The sequence below is a fragment of the Salvelinus sp. IW2-2015 genome, linkage group LG20 (assembly GCF_002910315.2).
Source record: "Salvelinus sp. IW2-2015 linkage group LG20, ASM291031v2, whole genome shotgun sequence".
Taxonomy (NCBI): Eukaryota; Metazoa; Chordata; class Actinopteri; order Salmoniformes; family Salmonidae; genus Salvelinus; species Salvelinus sp. IW2-2015.
Window position 1 is genome coordinate 30,182,425 of NC_036860.1, and position 15,577 is coordinate 30,198,001.

A 15,577-nucleotide genomic window follows, 5' to 3' on the forward strand; every position below is an offset into this window, starting at 1 on the left:
GTGCATTAATCTTAAGGTAGCTAGGACAACCACATTGCACACATTGCACATTGCACACATTCATGGTAAGTAAAACCTTTCCTCAATAAAGCGGCTATCAGCAAAGTCACTGCTAGTAAGAAAAGACAAGTGTTTGTGTTAGTGCAAGAAAGGTGCAAATACAACGGTAGGATGTGATTTTATTTGTTTTTTAATCGGGTCGGGGAGGGCAAGTGCTGTGGGATTATTCAAGATACCTTTTGAAGAGGCACACACACACACACACAATTGAATACACCCCTGTTTGATTTGACACACGTCGCACACACTCATACATATTCTTTGTCCTTTTTGCAGTTTGCCATCTGTGTCTGTGTTGAACGGGAGTGTGGTGACGGAAGGGGAGAGAGAAGACGCTGAGAGGTTCTTCATCAGACACTACCTGGACTTTCCTGAAGAGACGCTGCCTCATAGGTACTGTTGACACACACTAGTTTGTTGAYGTGGAGCTTTGTCGGAGGAACTGTAAAACAGGCGCATACATACGTTTTTCTTCTGATAAGAACAACCTKATMTAAAACTTATCTCTGGTTCATAATAGCAAGAGCCCTCTGAGACACCCACTGTACCTTAACAATGGACGGGAATCACTTTGATTCACTACCTCTCAGCTACCTCCTACCTCTTTCTGCTTATGTTAACTCCCCCCAGTGTTCTTACACACCTAACCTCCTGTAACATATTGTCATCTCAGGATGGGAATTTCGGGGGGGTAGGTTTGGTTTGGGCKCATGCTGGAAAACTGATTGGCCCACGATTTTTGCCAGCCACATTCCACTTAACCTTAGGAGAATGCAAGGGAGGGATTTGCGGGGGAAGACCGTGTTCCCTGACTGGGGGAAAGTAACATTTGCGAGACAATGGCGCCAGTCTCTYCCCACTCAATGACTTCTTTGTGCCTTGGCATACTCAGATTGGAAAACCGATACACAAGGTGGCAGGTAGATCTTTTTTTTTACCCTCCTTCGTTCGTTCACCCTCTTTTTTTTTTTCTTTTTTTTTCTTAGGGGGGGATTGAGAGGTTGACTCATTTCCGTGTGTAACCGGAGCTGATGTAGCCCAAAACTTGACTCCAAACCGACACAGTGTCTCAGATTAATAAGGGTACTGCAATGGAAGTGTCTCAAAGCCACAAACCATTCTCTTTAGGTTTTCTTTTTGTCTTTGCATTTTAAAAGCAAGGAGAGAGAGAGAAAGCGTTTACTTGCTCTTGGGTCTAAGCCTGTTTCTTTGTGCATGTGTGGGTACACATGTGGACGTGTGTGAGAGTGTCGGATGCGGACAGTGAGCACTGGGAAGGACTTAGGCGGCCGMGCTATCCCRGTTTGGCGGGGGTGCTATGAGAGAGGAGGGGCTATGAGAGGGGTGGGTAAGGATAGAAGGGAGAGGGAGAGGTTTGGGATAAGGAGAGAGAAAGAAAGCAGGGGCTACAGAGAAGGGTAGAAGGGAGAGATGAAGGGGCTTATGGTGTGAAGAGAAGGGTGAGATGCGGCGTGGGGTAATTAGTATGAGACAGAGAAGAGGAATTGAGTGCATACCGGAGAAGTGACTAGGCAGCTGAGGTGGATTAAAGAACAGAGAGTGAAGCATGAAACACCAGAGATCTAGGGTATTAACAAGGTTATGTATTAGCCACAAACAGAGGAGGCTGGTGGGAGGAGTTATAGGAGGATGGGCTCATTGTAATGGCTGGAATGGTATTAATGGAACGGAGTCAAACATATGAACATATTGACTCCATTCTGTTTATTCCATTCCAGCCATTACAATGAGCCCGTCCTCCTATAACTTCTCCCACCAGCCTCCCCTGGACCCAAATACATGATTAGTTTTATAAAATTGCCTAGTCTTTTCTCTGCCCAATGGCAAAATGTGTAGATTGCAGGAAATTAACTTGAAACTTGAATAAATTTTGCTTACGGGTATAGGTATGTGTGTGGGTATAGATATGGTTACACAGTAGGATTGGGTGGTATCCAGATTTTCATGTCGTCATACTGTCCTTCTCTCGCCCTGGGATTTACGGTATTACCAGCTTTAGTACACCAAGGGGTTGCCGAAAACCCAGCCAGAAACATAATTTGGGTGTCTATTACAAGAATGCTAACAATATTTGAATAAGTAATAGCGAATTTACCATAGAGGCTGCTAAGCTAAATATGCTAATGAAGCGCAAATGAAAAAAACAAATTGCGCAAAGACAGGCAATCGCAGCTCATAAAGTTAAATGGCCATACAGGTATTCGGAAAAGTATTCAGACCCATTGACTTTTTTCCACATTCTATGTGTACAACCTTATTAAAAAATGTATTTTTTAAAATCCCACATCAATCTACACGCATACTCCAGGTTCACTGCTGCTGAAAAACATCCCCACAGCATGATGGCTACCACCAGGGATTCACGCGTATGGATGTGCCAGGTTTCCTCAGATGTGACGCTTGGCATTCACGCAAAGAGTTCAAATCTTGGTTTCATCAGATTGGAGAATCTTGTTTCTCATGGTCTGAGAGTCTTTAGGTGCCTTTGCAACTCCAGTGGCTGTCATGTGCTTTTTTTTTTTACTGAGGAGTGGCTTCCATCTGGCCGCTCTTCCATAAAGGCCTGATTGGTGGAGTGCTGCAGAGATGGTCGTTCTTCTGGAAGTTTCTACCATCTCCACAAAGGAACTGGTGCTCCATCAGGTTCTTGGTCACCATACCTGACCAAGGCTCTTCTCCCTGATTGCTCTTGCAAGAGTCTTGGTTGTTTCCAAACTTCTTCCATTTAAGAATGATGGAGGCCATTTGTTCTTGGGGACCTTCCAATGCTGCAGAAATGTTTTGTACCCTTCCTCAGATCTGTGCCTCGACACAATTCTGTCTCGGAATCTATGGACAATCCTTTGACCCATGGCTTAGTTTTTGCTCTGACATGCACTGTCAACTGGTGGACCTTATATAGACGTGATCGTGTGCCTTTACAAATGTGTCCAATCAATTGAATTTACCACAGGTGGTTTCCAATCAAGTTGTAGAAACATCTCAAGGGTGATCAAAGGAAACAGATGCACCTGAGCTCAATTGCGAGCAAAGGGTCTGAATAATTCAGTAAATAAGATATTTTTATTTTTATAGATTTCTTCTTAGAAAAATTGATCGACCTTTTTTTTTCGCTTTGTCATTGTGGGTATTGTGTGTAGATGATGAGGATTTTTTAAATTAATCCATTTTAGAATAAGGCTGTAATGTAACAAAATGTGGAAAAAGTGAAGGGGTCTGAATACTTTCCGAATGTGGCGGGGATTGATCCGGTGGCCTACAAAAGGCTCTAATAGGGTGTCATAGTCCCAAATAAAAAAAGTAAGCATTGGCCATTTATTACATCACTTTTTCACATGGTGGGGTCAAATTTATTTTTAAATAAAAATTTGGTCACGGGCCAAAAAACGTTTGTGAATCCCTGCCATAATGTATGCATAAGAGCGCCTGCCAAAACTGAGCCAATCACCACTATTCTCTCTCTACCAAATGACAAATCCTAACCTCTGCGTCATTCTGTCTCGTCTCCACAGGTACATGTTCCTGGTGTCCAAGTACGGACGGCTTGCCCCGCTGGCCGAGGTGGACTTGCGTCCGCGCTGCATGGCCACGCTGGAGGTGCGCTGGGCGAGCGGACGGAGACTCTAAGCTTGCGGTTGGAGGAGACAGTCGGGAGCTCAAGAAGGAGCTCAGGGCCCTGGTGGACCTGCCAGCCAACGGCATGCGGCTGTACTACATCGCCCGCGAGCTAGGCTCGCGCGCTGGACCTGAGGAGATGAAGTACCGGCAGTCGGGCACTCCACTCGTACATGATCCAAGACGGGGATGAGATCCTGGTGGTGCCCAAGACTAAGAGCCGCCACCGATCTCGTCCACCTTCCTTGGAGTCCTAAGAAGAGTGTGTGTGTGTGTGTGGAGGTACTCAGGACTTATTTTATAGACTGAGGCAGCTTCTGGACACCAACTGTCTACGCTGTCTTTTATTAAATGTTTTAGATGTTTCTTGGTAAAGCACCTTACTGTATATAAATATATATACACACACACCCATATGACTTACACATGTATGCTACATGCACACTATCACACTGAGGGCTCTATTTTTGCTTGGTGCGAAGCATGCTATTGTCAGACGCTGTGGCACGTCCACACCACTGAGATTTTTCCATTGTATTTGGTTTGTCAAAATAGAGCCCAGAATAGTATTTATCAGAAATATTAATTTTTAAGTAATGTTAGCACAATAGCATACCCTCCCTCTCTCACCCCAGTCTTAAACAATGTGCTTCAGATATATGATCCAAGATAACCCCTGAGTCAGAATCACGGGGTGGTGCGCTGAGAGAGACGCTTTGAGATGATAGAGCTTGTGACACACAGAGACCCACACGGAACATCACTGACCCCAACTCACTCAGGCGAATCTGGCGGAAAGAGACAAGACAAGCCAAATAGAAGGGTTGGGTTGGTGGGCAGTTGCTATTAAAGGTGGAGAGAGAGGGGGATCTGGAGAAGGAGGTGCGCTCCGGTTGCTGTAGGTCTTCCTGCTGTCTGGATTCCACATGAAGGAGCAGCTCTCTCCCCTGCCGAGGGGGAAGAGAAGGGAGTGGGCTGTTGGGAGGGGAGGTGGTGAACCCCAGGCCAGCCTCACTGAGTAACCACATACCGGCTGCTGTGTCACAGTCACTTCCTCTGTGCTTGGATTACAATGGTTCACCCAACGGGCTGTGGCCCTTCCTCACCGCTTGCTCTCTCGCCTCTTCTCTTTCCATCTTCCTCTCTCCCCGTCATCCACCCTCACCTCCGCTCCTCACACACCCAACACCTCTTACTGGAACGCAGTGTCCATTGTTTTAGTACACCCTGGGTCAACAATGTGGCCCCGGAATTTGTGCTCTCCCATTGGTTCATGTTGTTAATAGGTGTCTTCAGATTCAGAGACCTCCAATTGGTGTAAAGATGTGAGAAATGACCTATGGTAATCATATTTTGTTGCTGCCCAGTCCAAAGTCGATTTCACTCTGCTTTGGCGTCAGAGGTTAGCTACTCTTCTATACATGGAGAGAATCAGTAAATCAGTTTATTACCAATCACTCTGCCGATTTAGATTTTTTTTTTAATCTGAATTCCTCTTTGATCTTCACTTTATGTATTATGCAAAGTTTGCACCAGTGCAAAAGCTAAATGAACATGGCCCTCAGTCTGTCAGCGCTAGGCTTTGTTTAGCAAAGTAAATGGATCTCGACCTTTTGGGAATTATTTTAAGCACATCACAGGTGCTTCTTGATCCGTTTATGTTGTGTTCGCATGGTTGGTAATGGTAAAGTATGCAATATAGTGTGTGGGCTGAGGATCGTGGTTGGTTTAAAAAAAAATAGTGAGCCGTCATTTACTATGGAGGATTGCATGGACTTGTAACTTAAACTTGAGGAACTACGATAAGAGTGTATGCTATAGTACATAGTGTATATACTATGTTTTTCTGTATATTTTTTAGAAGATGATCAGATTAATAATTATCAAAGTGTTTCCGATTTTATTATTTTTTTCTGAAAGCTTCAATGCCTCCAGTTTCAAGAAAATGTTTTCCTTTTATCTTTGCTTAAAATCAAACTTAGTGTACACACAACAGAGATCATTTGTGGACATATGTTTACCTGCTGACTGTTGTTAAATCTGACTTTATGCATAGCACTGTAATACACGTCTGTGTAAGACCGCTGTAAAGTAATCTTGCTTATATGTAAAATACATTTATCAGATAAATCTATTAGTAATGTCATTTTGCTTTATTGTGGTGATAATGTAAGGGTTTCTTTACTTTATGCTGGTAATGCTTTATTTTACAGCCCCATTTCAGATGGTATTTACCTACGGGTTTTTACCTATGGGTATTTTCTGCTACTCACTGTACACACACAGTACTTCAAAGAATTCTACATAGTTGGTTACTTCCACCAGGTGGTAAGTAGGATGAAATTGTTAAACAGTATAATTAGGTTGCCTCATATTATTTCCAAGTAAATATCGGACTAAAGAGGAATAAAGCGTTACTTTTTTTTGTTTACTTTTAATATACGTGCTTTGTCATAACCAAGTGGGGAAGGTGGAAAAATCCACTTGAACGTCCTCCAACTGTAATTACTAGTATGAAACTCGTCTCATCCTGAGCTCCCACATGCTCGTCTGTGTTCTTTTGCCCATCTTAATCTTTTCTTTTATTGGCCAGTCTGAGATATGGCTTTTTCTTTGCAACTCTGCCTAGAAGGCCAGCATCCCGGAGTCGCCTCTTCACTGTTGACATTGTGTAAAAGTCTGGGTGTAGCTGGTGTAGAGGAGTCAGGCGCAGGACAGCAGAGATGAGTAATAAAAGGACATTTACTCAAAATGATCAAATACATGTAGAAAATACCAAGCCCACACAATAGGACCAAAATACATAAAACAAACACGCACAAAAACCATGGGAAAATAGAGGGTTAAATAATGAACATGTAATTGAGGAATTGAAACCGGGTGTGTAAAACAATGACAAAACAAATGAAAAATGGACGGCGATGGCTAGAGGCCGGTGACGTCGAACGCCGCCCGAACAAGGAGAGGGACCGACCTCGGTGGAAGTCGTGACACGTTGAGACGTGTTTTGCGGGTATTATTTAATGAAGCTGCCAGTTGAGGATTGTGAGGTGTCTGTTTCTCAAACTACACTCTAATGTACTTGTCCTCTTGCTCAGTTGTGCACCGGGGCCTCCACTCCTCTTTCTATTCTGGTTAGAGCCAGTTTGCACTGTTCGTGAAGGAGTAGTACACAGCGTTGTACAAGATCATCCGTTTCTTGGCAATTTCTCGCATGGAATAGCCTTCATTTCTCAGAACAAGAATAGACTGACGAGTTTCAGAAGAACGGTCTTTGTTTCTGTTTCTGGCCATTTTGAGCCTGTAATCGAACCCACAAATGCTGATGCTCCAGATACTCAACTATTCTAAAGAAGGCCAGTTTTATTGCTTCTTTAATCAGAACAACAGTTTTCAGCTGTGCTAACATAATTGCAAAAGTTTTTTCTAATGATCAATTATCCTTTTAAAATTATAAACTTTGATTAGCTAACACAATGTGCCATTGGAACACAGGAGTGATGGTTGCTGATAATGGGCCAATGTAGATATTCCATTAAAATAAATCTGCCCTTTCCAGCTACAATAGTCATTTGCAACATTAACAATGTCTACACTGTATTTCTGATCAATTTGATGTTATTTTAATAGACAAAAAAATTGCTTTTCTTCCAAAAACAAGGACATTTTTAAGTGACCCCAAACTTTTGAACAGTAATGTATGTACTGAAGTCACCACCATGGAGCACAAGTCTRCCAACTGGAGCCGAGCCAGTCCAGTCTCACAATCGCCCAGATCACTGCAACAACTTGGCTYCAAGGTAATCAGGCTTAATTGGTGTCACCAAGCCTGGAGGTGCCGAAAGCTCCTCCTCCCCTCACTCCCCATCTTCCAGGCAGGGTGTGAACCACACAAGACACATTTGGCTGATGCCATCAGTGTCACACTCAGCCAATTCTGGGTGTTTGCTTAAAGCACCCAGCCCGCCAGCTCCCAATCCCAACCTCCAGTRCCAGCAGAGGCTCTGTCACTGCGCAACAGATGGGGCTGAGGTCCCCTCTGCCTGGGCCTTCTCTGACTGYAGCACCAGGGCCTCAAGMTCCTCTACAGAGGGAAGACTGTGCTGGCTTGGGGTTACCAGGCTGTGACAACAGGGCTGTCCCGCTAATGCAGGGTCARGCCGAAGTTGGGAGGTGGTGGGGGTCGAGATGTTGCGTTACCTCTTCGSACCCTTGTCCCGTACCCAAGACCTGGCCCGGGGAGGCTGTATCCTGATCTCCCCCATTGCATTATGGAGCAGAAGCAAGGGCAGTGAGGGCTGAACGGAGCCCATTGTGTGCCCAGGAGTAGGAGTCGTTTGGGAATGTGAGGTTTGGGTTACCACAAGGAGGTTCTACATTGTGGAGGAGAGGAGAGGAGGGCAAGGCTAACTGCTGGGCATAGGGGGGAGGTTAGAGGGTTGATATGGAATGGCCCACTCTGGGGATTGAATGACTCTCGCACTGAGCTCACCCGGAATCCAGTCTAGGACCTTTTTTTGGAAGGTCAAGCTTGATGGACTCTCCAGAACTTTTGATGTTCAATGCGCCAGACTTTATTCCCACAAAATACCCTCACCTGTCACTGGGTGGTCCCACAGAAACTGTTGATGTAATGCTTTTATGACTTATTGATGTAACTGATCAGTCTGTTTCAATCATCACTATTTTATTTTCTCAACTTTAACAATTGAAACTACAATCAGACCATTTAGAAGTAAACCTCCTTGTCAGCAAGACTGTTCCTAGAAATACATGTTCTTCATTGAGGCATAGATGCCTTACATGGGGCAAATAGACAATGTCACCTCAGCTGAGCTCACTATGTAACAACCGATTTATACAACACTGTCCCCATTCCCAGTGAGCTAAATGGAGGGAGAGGGAGTGAAAGACCTTTATCCTCTCACTATCCATGCTMTGTTGTCATGTGTTGCRGCCTTGCAATGTTGTTGTCATAYGTCTCTCTTTATGGAAGTGTTGTGTTGTCTCTCTTGTTGTGATGTGTGTTTTGTCSTTTATTTATATTGTATTATTTATTTATTTTTTAATCCCAGGCCCCCGTCCCCGCAGGAGGCCTTTTGCCTTTTGGTAGGCCGTCATTGTAAATAAGAATTTGTTCTTAACTGACTTGCTTAGTTAAATAAAGGTTCATTTTTTTTTTTTAAATACAACTATCATGTTGGCTAACGAATTGTATGTGTGTGTGTGTGAGTGAGTGAGTCCATGTGACAGTGGGAGTTCAAGTGAGAAAATCAGGCCTATTGTCCCCTTCTCAATTCCTCCTACTTCTCCACCGTCCTCGACACTTCCCAAAACACCGGCCGTTAGCACAGGAGGATCTCGGTCCCGGCAGGCCCACTGGGATRATGTTTTTTTTGTCCCCTTTGGTGTGTCGCTCTCTCACAGGTTGGTAAAGAGTATATGCATTTACACAACAACGCACTGGAGGAGTAAAATAATCCACCACAAAAAGCCCCTACACTGGTCACTGGGAACCCCAGGTCAGCCCTCAGTCCTGCAGCCTTTGACACGTCCTGCTCCCCCTCGCTCCAGTTACCTCCACTGTCCCCCTTGCAACAAAGACCCGACTGAGTCCCCTCTGCTTCCCACAGCCTATCAGAACAGATCTACCTGCCATTTCTTTCATACTTAATCTCTCCAGGATCTATGGAAATGAGGTACGCTGTGTGCCCATGTAAATGAGGCCATTCCTAATTAAAGAGAAGAACACAGTGTGTCCAAAGTGACTCATGTTAATTCTGTAAGTAGAACTACCCAAGGTCTTGAAAAAGCATGGTTTTAGCCTGTGTGTGGTTTTTCTCTCTCTTTGTTTTTCTCTCTCTTTTTGCAATCTACTGCAGAGATAGCCTGCAGAGTTCCATCTTACTATCCAGGTCTGTACCCAAACAGTTCGAGCCTCTACTTTTAAAAATCCACCTTTCAAGAAATACGTTTCTCACTGTTGCCGCTTGGTACAGACCCCCCTCAGCCCCCAGCTGTGCTCTGGACACCATATGTGAATTGATTGCCCCCCCATCTATCTTCAGAGTTCGTACTGTTAGGTGACCTAAACTGGGATATGCTTAACACCCCGGCCATCCTACAATCTAAGTTAGATGCCCTAAATCTCACACAAAATTATCAAGGAACCTACCAGGTACAACCCTAAATCTGTAGACATGGGCACCCTCATAGATATCATCCTGACCAACTTGCCCTCCAAATTCACCTCTGCTGTCTTCAACCAGGATCTCAGCGATCACTGCCTCATTGCCTGAGTCCGTAATGGGTCCGCGGTCAAACCAAGACCACTCCTCATCACTGTCAAACACTCCCTAAAATACTTAAAAGATAAATAAACGACCTCATCCTGTCAGTAGAAGATGCCTGGTTGTTCTTTAAAAGTGCTTTCCTCACCATCTTAAATAAGCATGCCCCATTCAAAAAATGTAGAACTAAGAACAGACACAGCTCCTGGTTCACTCTTGACTTGACTGCCCTTGACCAGCACAAAAACATCCTGTGGCGTACTGCATTAGCATCGAATAGCCTCCACAATATGCAACTTTTCAGGGCAGTCAGGAACCAATATACACAGTCAGTTTGGAAAGCAAAGACTAGCTTTTTCAAACAGAAATTTGCATCCTGTAGCACTGATTCCAAAAAGTTCTGGGACACTGTAAATGGAGAATGAAGAATAAGAGCACCTCCTCCCAGCTGCCCACTGCACTGAGGCTAGGAAACACTGTCACCACCGATAATCTACGATAATAGAGAATTTCAAGAAGCATTTTTCTATGGCCGGCCATGCTTTCCACCTGGCTACCCCTACCCCGGCCAACAGCTCTGCACCCCCCGCGCTTAGCTGATGTTCTGAAAGAGCGGCAAAATCTGGACCCCYACAAATCAGCTGGGCTAGACAATCTGGTACCTCTCTTTCTAACATTTTCAGCCGAAATTGTTGCAACCCCTATTACTAGCTTGTTCAACCTCTCTTTCGTATTGTCTGAGATCCCTAAAGATTGGGATGCTGCCGCGGTCATCCCCCTCTTCAAATTGGGAGACACTAGACCCAAACTGTTACAGACCTATATCCATCCTGCCCTGCCTTTTCTAAGGTCTTCGAAAGCCAAGTTAACYWACAGATCACCGACCATTTCGAATCCCACCGTACCTTTTCCGCTATGCAATCTGGTTTCCGAGCTGGTCATAGGTGCACTTCAGCCACGCTCAAGGTCCTAAACGATATCATAACCGCCATCGATAAGAGACAGTACTGTGCAGCCGTCTTCATTGACCTGGCCAAGGCTTTTGACTCGGTCGTCAATCACCGCATTCTTATCGGCGGACTCAATAACCTTGGTTCCTCAAATGACTGCCTCGCTTGGTTCACCAACTACTTCTCAGATAGAGTTCAGTGTGTCAAATCAGAGGGCCTGTTGTCCGGACCTCTGGTAGTCTCTATGGGGGTGCCACAGAGTTCAATTCTCGGCTGAGTCTTTTCTCTGTGTATATCAATGATGTCGCTCTTGCTGCTGGTGATTCTCTGATCCACCTCTACGCAGACGACACTATTCTGTATACATCTGGCCCTTTAGACACTTTGTTAACAAACCTCCAAACGAGCTTCAATGGCATACAACACTCCTTCCGTGGCCTCCAACTGCTCTTAAATGCCAGTAAAACTAAATGCATGCTCTTCAACCGATCGCTGCCCGCACCTGCCCGCCCGCCTAGCATCACTACTCTTGACGGTTCTGACTCAGAATATGTGGACAACTACAAATACCTAGGTGTCTGGTTAGACTGTAAACTCTCCTTCCAGACTCACATTAAGCATCTCCAATCCAAAATTAAATCTAGAATCGGCTTCCTATTTCGCAACAAAGCATCCTTCACTCATGCTGCCAAACATACCCTCGTAAAACTGACTATCCTACCGATCCTTGACTTTGGCGATGTCATTTACAAAATAGCCTCAAACACTCTACTCAGCAAATTGGATGTAGTATGTCACTGAAGCAGAAGACTTATATCTCCCTCACTAACTGTAAGCATCAGCTGTCAGAGCAGCTTACCGATCACTGCACCTGTACACAGCCCATCTGTAAATTGCCCACCAAACTCCCTCATCCCCATATTGTTCTTTTTTTGCTGTTTTTTGCACCCCAGTATCTCTATTTGCACATCATCATCTGCACATCTATCACTCCAGTGTTAATGCTAAATTGTAATTATTTCGCCACTATGGCCTATTTATTGCCTTGCCTCCCTAATCTTACTACATTTGCACACACTGTATATAGACTTTTCTATTGTGTTATTGACTGTACATTTGTTTATCCCATGTGTAATTCTGTTGTTGTTTTTGTCGCACTGCTTTGCTTTATTTATAAATTAAATTGGCTGGGTCTGAGCTGCTCAGGTGGAAAGCTTTAGCCATACAGAGACACGGKCAGGGCTGAGGGGGGGAATCAGGGCCCAATCCAAGGGGCTGGCATCTATGTCCGAAATCCTCTTTGTTGTAACTGTTTTGCCTTCCATGATTGGAGGGAAATAAGGTTTGGTTTCAATAATTTGCCTTTGCTTGTTGTAGTCTTTCTGCCCTCATTTCCAGGATATCTCATTTGCTCTCTCCCTCACTTTCGCTCTCCCTCTCTGCCCACTCAAAGTCCCCCTCACCTCCCCACCTACTACTTTCCCCAAACACTGATCTCAGATTAAGTTGAACACTATCCCTGGTAAAATTTGCACCTGCCTCTTTTAGTAAAGTTCCTTCCAGAGCCTTGGCAGGGGCTTACACTTTTGCCGCCCCTCTCATACAAGGAATCTCTTTCTCCCTGCTCCTTTTGATATCCATTGCGTGCCCTAAGCAAGGATTTTGGCTGTTTTCTGGGACTCCCATTTTAACAGTACCGGTAATCCTGCTGGAAGTGAACGCGAAGCGCCACTCTGTTTGGATGTCCACCCCCCCCCCTCCTCCCATTATCACCATAACAACCGCCACCCCTCCGTCTTTTTCCAGTCCTCTCTTCACTTCTTTTAAACTCTGTGGATGGTTCCCAGTTGGATGGAACACATCTGTGTACTGGAGGAAGCCTGGTGAGAGTGGTGAGGGGTTAAATGTCCGTGTTCTGAAGGCAGGTGAGTGGTCCATCTATCTACCTCGTCCTCTAGCTCTCTCTCTCTCTCTCCTCTCTCCCTTTCCCACCAACACCTGCATCGCCGATTGATGGACAGGTGAGCTGCATCTGAATCTGACTCCCGGATAGGTGTGTGTTCAAACTCGTTTATCCTTGGAATTTCATAGTTTTTTAAAGATAATACAGAAATTCCTAACATGGTGGATTATCCATGTTACTGGTAGCCATGTTGTATTTAAGGTTTCATGACAGTTTATAGCCTCACCCAGTTCAGGTCTTAGGAAATCAAGACATGAGAGCAAAGAGGACTTCATACAGCTTTATGAACATGTGTATGGTGATGTCGCATAGGGAAGATGACAGTGCCATCCTTGGCATTTGGTCTTTAGAATAATGTCATCTCTGTGTCATTAGTTAATACTGTATTAGGATTTGATGTTGCATGTTATAACAATGCCTACTGCTGAGCATCTGGCACTGTAGTTTTTGACTTGACAACATGTATGTGCTAATGTTGTGATTTAGAAGTTTATCAGTCTGTCATTTCGTATCTCAGGAYCATTAGCCAACAGTCCTTAATCTATTTATGTCTTGAAGATGCATGGCAATAATGCTGCATTATTTGAATGTTCTGCTAGATGTAATTGGCATGAATTGGATGATTTTCTACAGTTGTTTTCTGTTCTATTTGTTGTAGCTAGAGTAGACTCCTCCTGATAGAGTCAGAAGTTTAGGGCACTGGATTGTGACCCCAGAGGGGTTGTGTTTACACCACTAGAAGAGCCCTTTTTTGTCTCAATTGTTCTGTTGAAACATTATGGAGTAAATGCCTGTCAGATAACGTGTGGGGGAACTGAAGGAGTGAAAATAGGGGTTGTGGTAATCTCTGTGTTGACAAAGCATGATGACAGGGCGATGACTGAACAATTATCCCCTCTCACCAGGGTCCACTAACCTTGGCACAACTGAACACAATTTACCACCAGGCTGAATACTGTACACGCATTAAAGAGATGACCGTGTAGATGTGGAAGAGATAATTAATTCACATCACATTCCTCAGAGATCACGTTGAGGATAATGTTACACTAACTCCTAACGCTAAACCTAATTCTAACACTAATTATACTTTAACCCTAAACCCCCTAGAAATAGCATTTGACCTTGTGGGGACTAACAAAATGTCCCCAATAGGTCACAGGCATAGTTAAACATGTACACACACACACACACACACACACACACACACACACACACACACACACACACACACACATAATCACACACAGAGAGAGACACACACATAATTACACACAGAGAGAGAGAAACACAGACAGAGAGTAGAAATAAATATATTATTATGAATTTATTTTATACAATACAACCATCACAAGAATTGTAGTATTTCAGATTTTACAAGAAAACTATCATCCTGAAATTCACTCTTGCTGAAGGACCCTAGTCTCTTCTGTGAAACACATTTCTTGTCATTTTGAATATAACCGTGTTCGGTGTATTTCTCTGTTTCCAAATACAATAACAATGATTGGCATCATTTTAAATTCACATTTCTGTTTTATACTAAAACAACATTTTAAACTTAAAAAAGGTTTAAGGGTTTCTGAACAGCCCATAACCCACCCATCAAACTGGTTATACCATGGCCCACCACCCCTACTAAACAATCCACAAAACTGATCAAAGTCACAATAAGTCTTTTGTACCCCAAATTGCAATGGCCATTTCCCCCAAGTCTCACAGACACACACACACACCACCCCCCTCCATCTAAACGTGAATCGATTCTCAATTGCGTTACGGTTCTAGAAACATAAAGCCCTCTACTTTCATATCACATCAAAATATATTCACAAACACAAAATACACACTTGCTGTACACTGTTTTAACCGGCTTTATCACAGTTGCAGCCGACAGTATTTTTCAGTGACAACACGGTTCTGGCAGCCTTCTTCCTTTACACACAGGTATTCGGAACATGCTAGATAGCTAATTTAGTAAAGGTTGTCCCTCTGTCTTCCGTAAACATGCTCTGTAATATGGAGATATGGCCATGTGATACCATGATGATATGTATCAATCGGATTATCTTTTGTTTTGCAAACTCTGCTACTGCGCATGCAGAACACCAGTCATACACCAGTCTCTTGAGGTACACAAACCAAGCACGGCTCATCACACATCTAACACCATCCCTACCGTGAAGCATGGTGGTGGCAGCATCATGCTATGGGGATGCTTTTCAGCAGCAGGGACTGGGAGACTAAGGATACAGGGAACAATGAATGGAGCCAAATACAGGCAAATCATTGATGAGAACCTGCTTCAGCGTGTAAACCACTTTAAACTGGGGCGAACATTTACGTTCCAACAGCACAATGACCCGAAGCATACAGCCAAAGCAATGCTGGAATGGCTTCAGAACAAGAACGTGAAAGTCCTTGAGTGGCCCAGCCAAAGCCCAGACTGGAATCCCATTGAAAATCTGTGGAAAGACTTGAAGATGCTGTTCACCGCCGCTCCACATCTAACTTAACCGAGTTTGAGAAAATCTGCACGAAAAAATGGGAGAAAATCCCAAAATCCAGATGTGCAGAGCTGATACAGACATATCCAAGACGACTCAAAGCTGCAATCGCCGCCAAAGGTGCTACTACACAGTATTGACTCAGGGGTGTGAATACTTATGTAAATTATA

General features: G+C 44.1%; 1 protein-coding gene across 1 annotated transcript in view; it reads left to right on the forward strand.

Moving 5' to 3' along the window:
- The window catches only part of LOC111980406 (alpha-tectorin-like), a 71,215-nt gene that overhangs the window by 13,739 nt on the left and 41,899 nt on the right, over window positions 1-15,577 (forward strand). Inside the window, 2 exon segments of the mRNA XM_070449727.1 lie at window positions 337-453; window positions 5,506-5,523. Of these exon segments, the coding sequence (XP_070305828.1) occupies window positions 337-453; window positions 5,506-5,523 (135 nt within the window).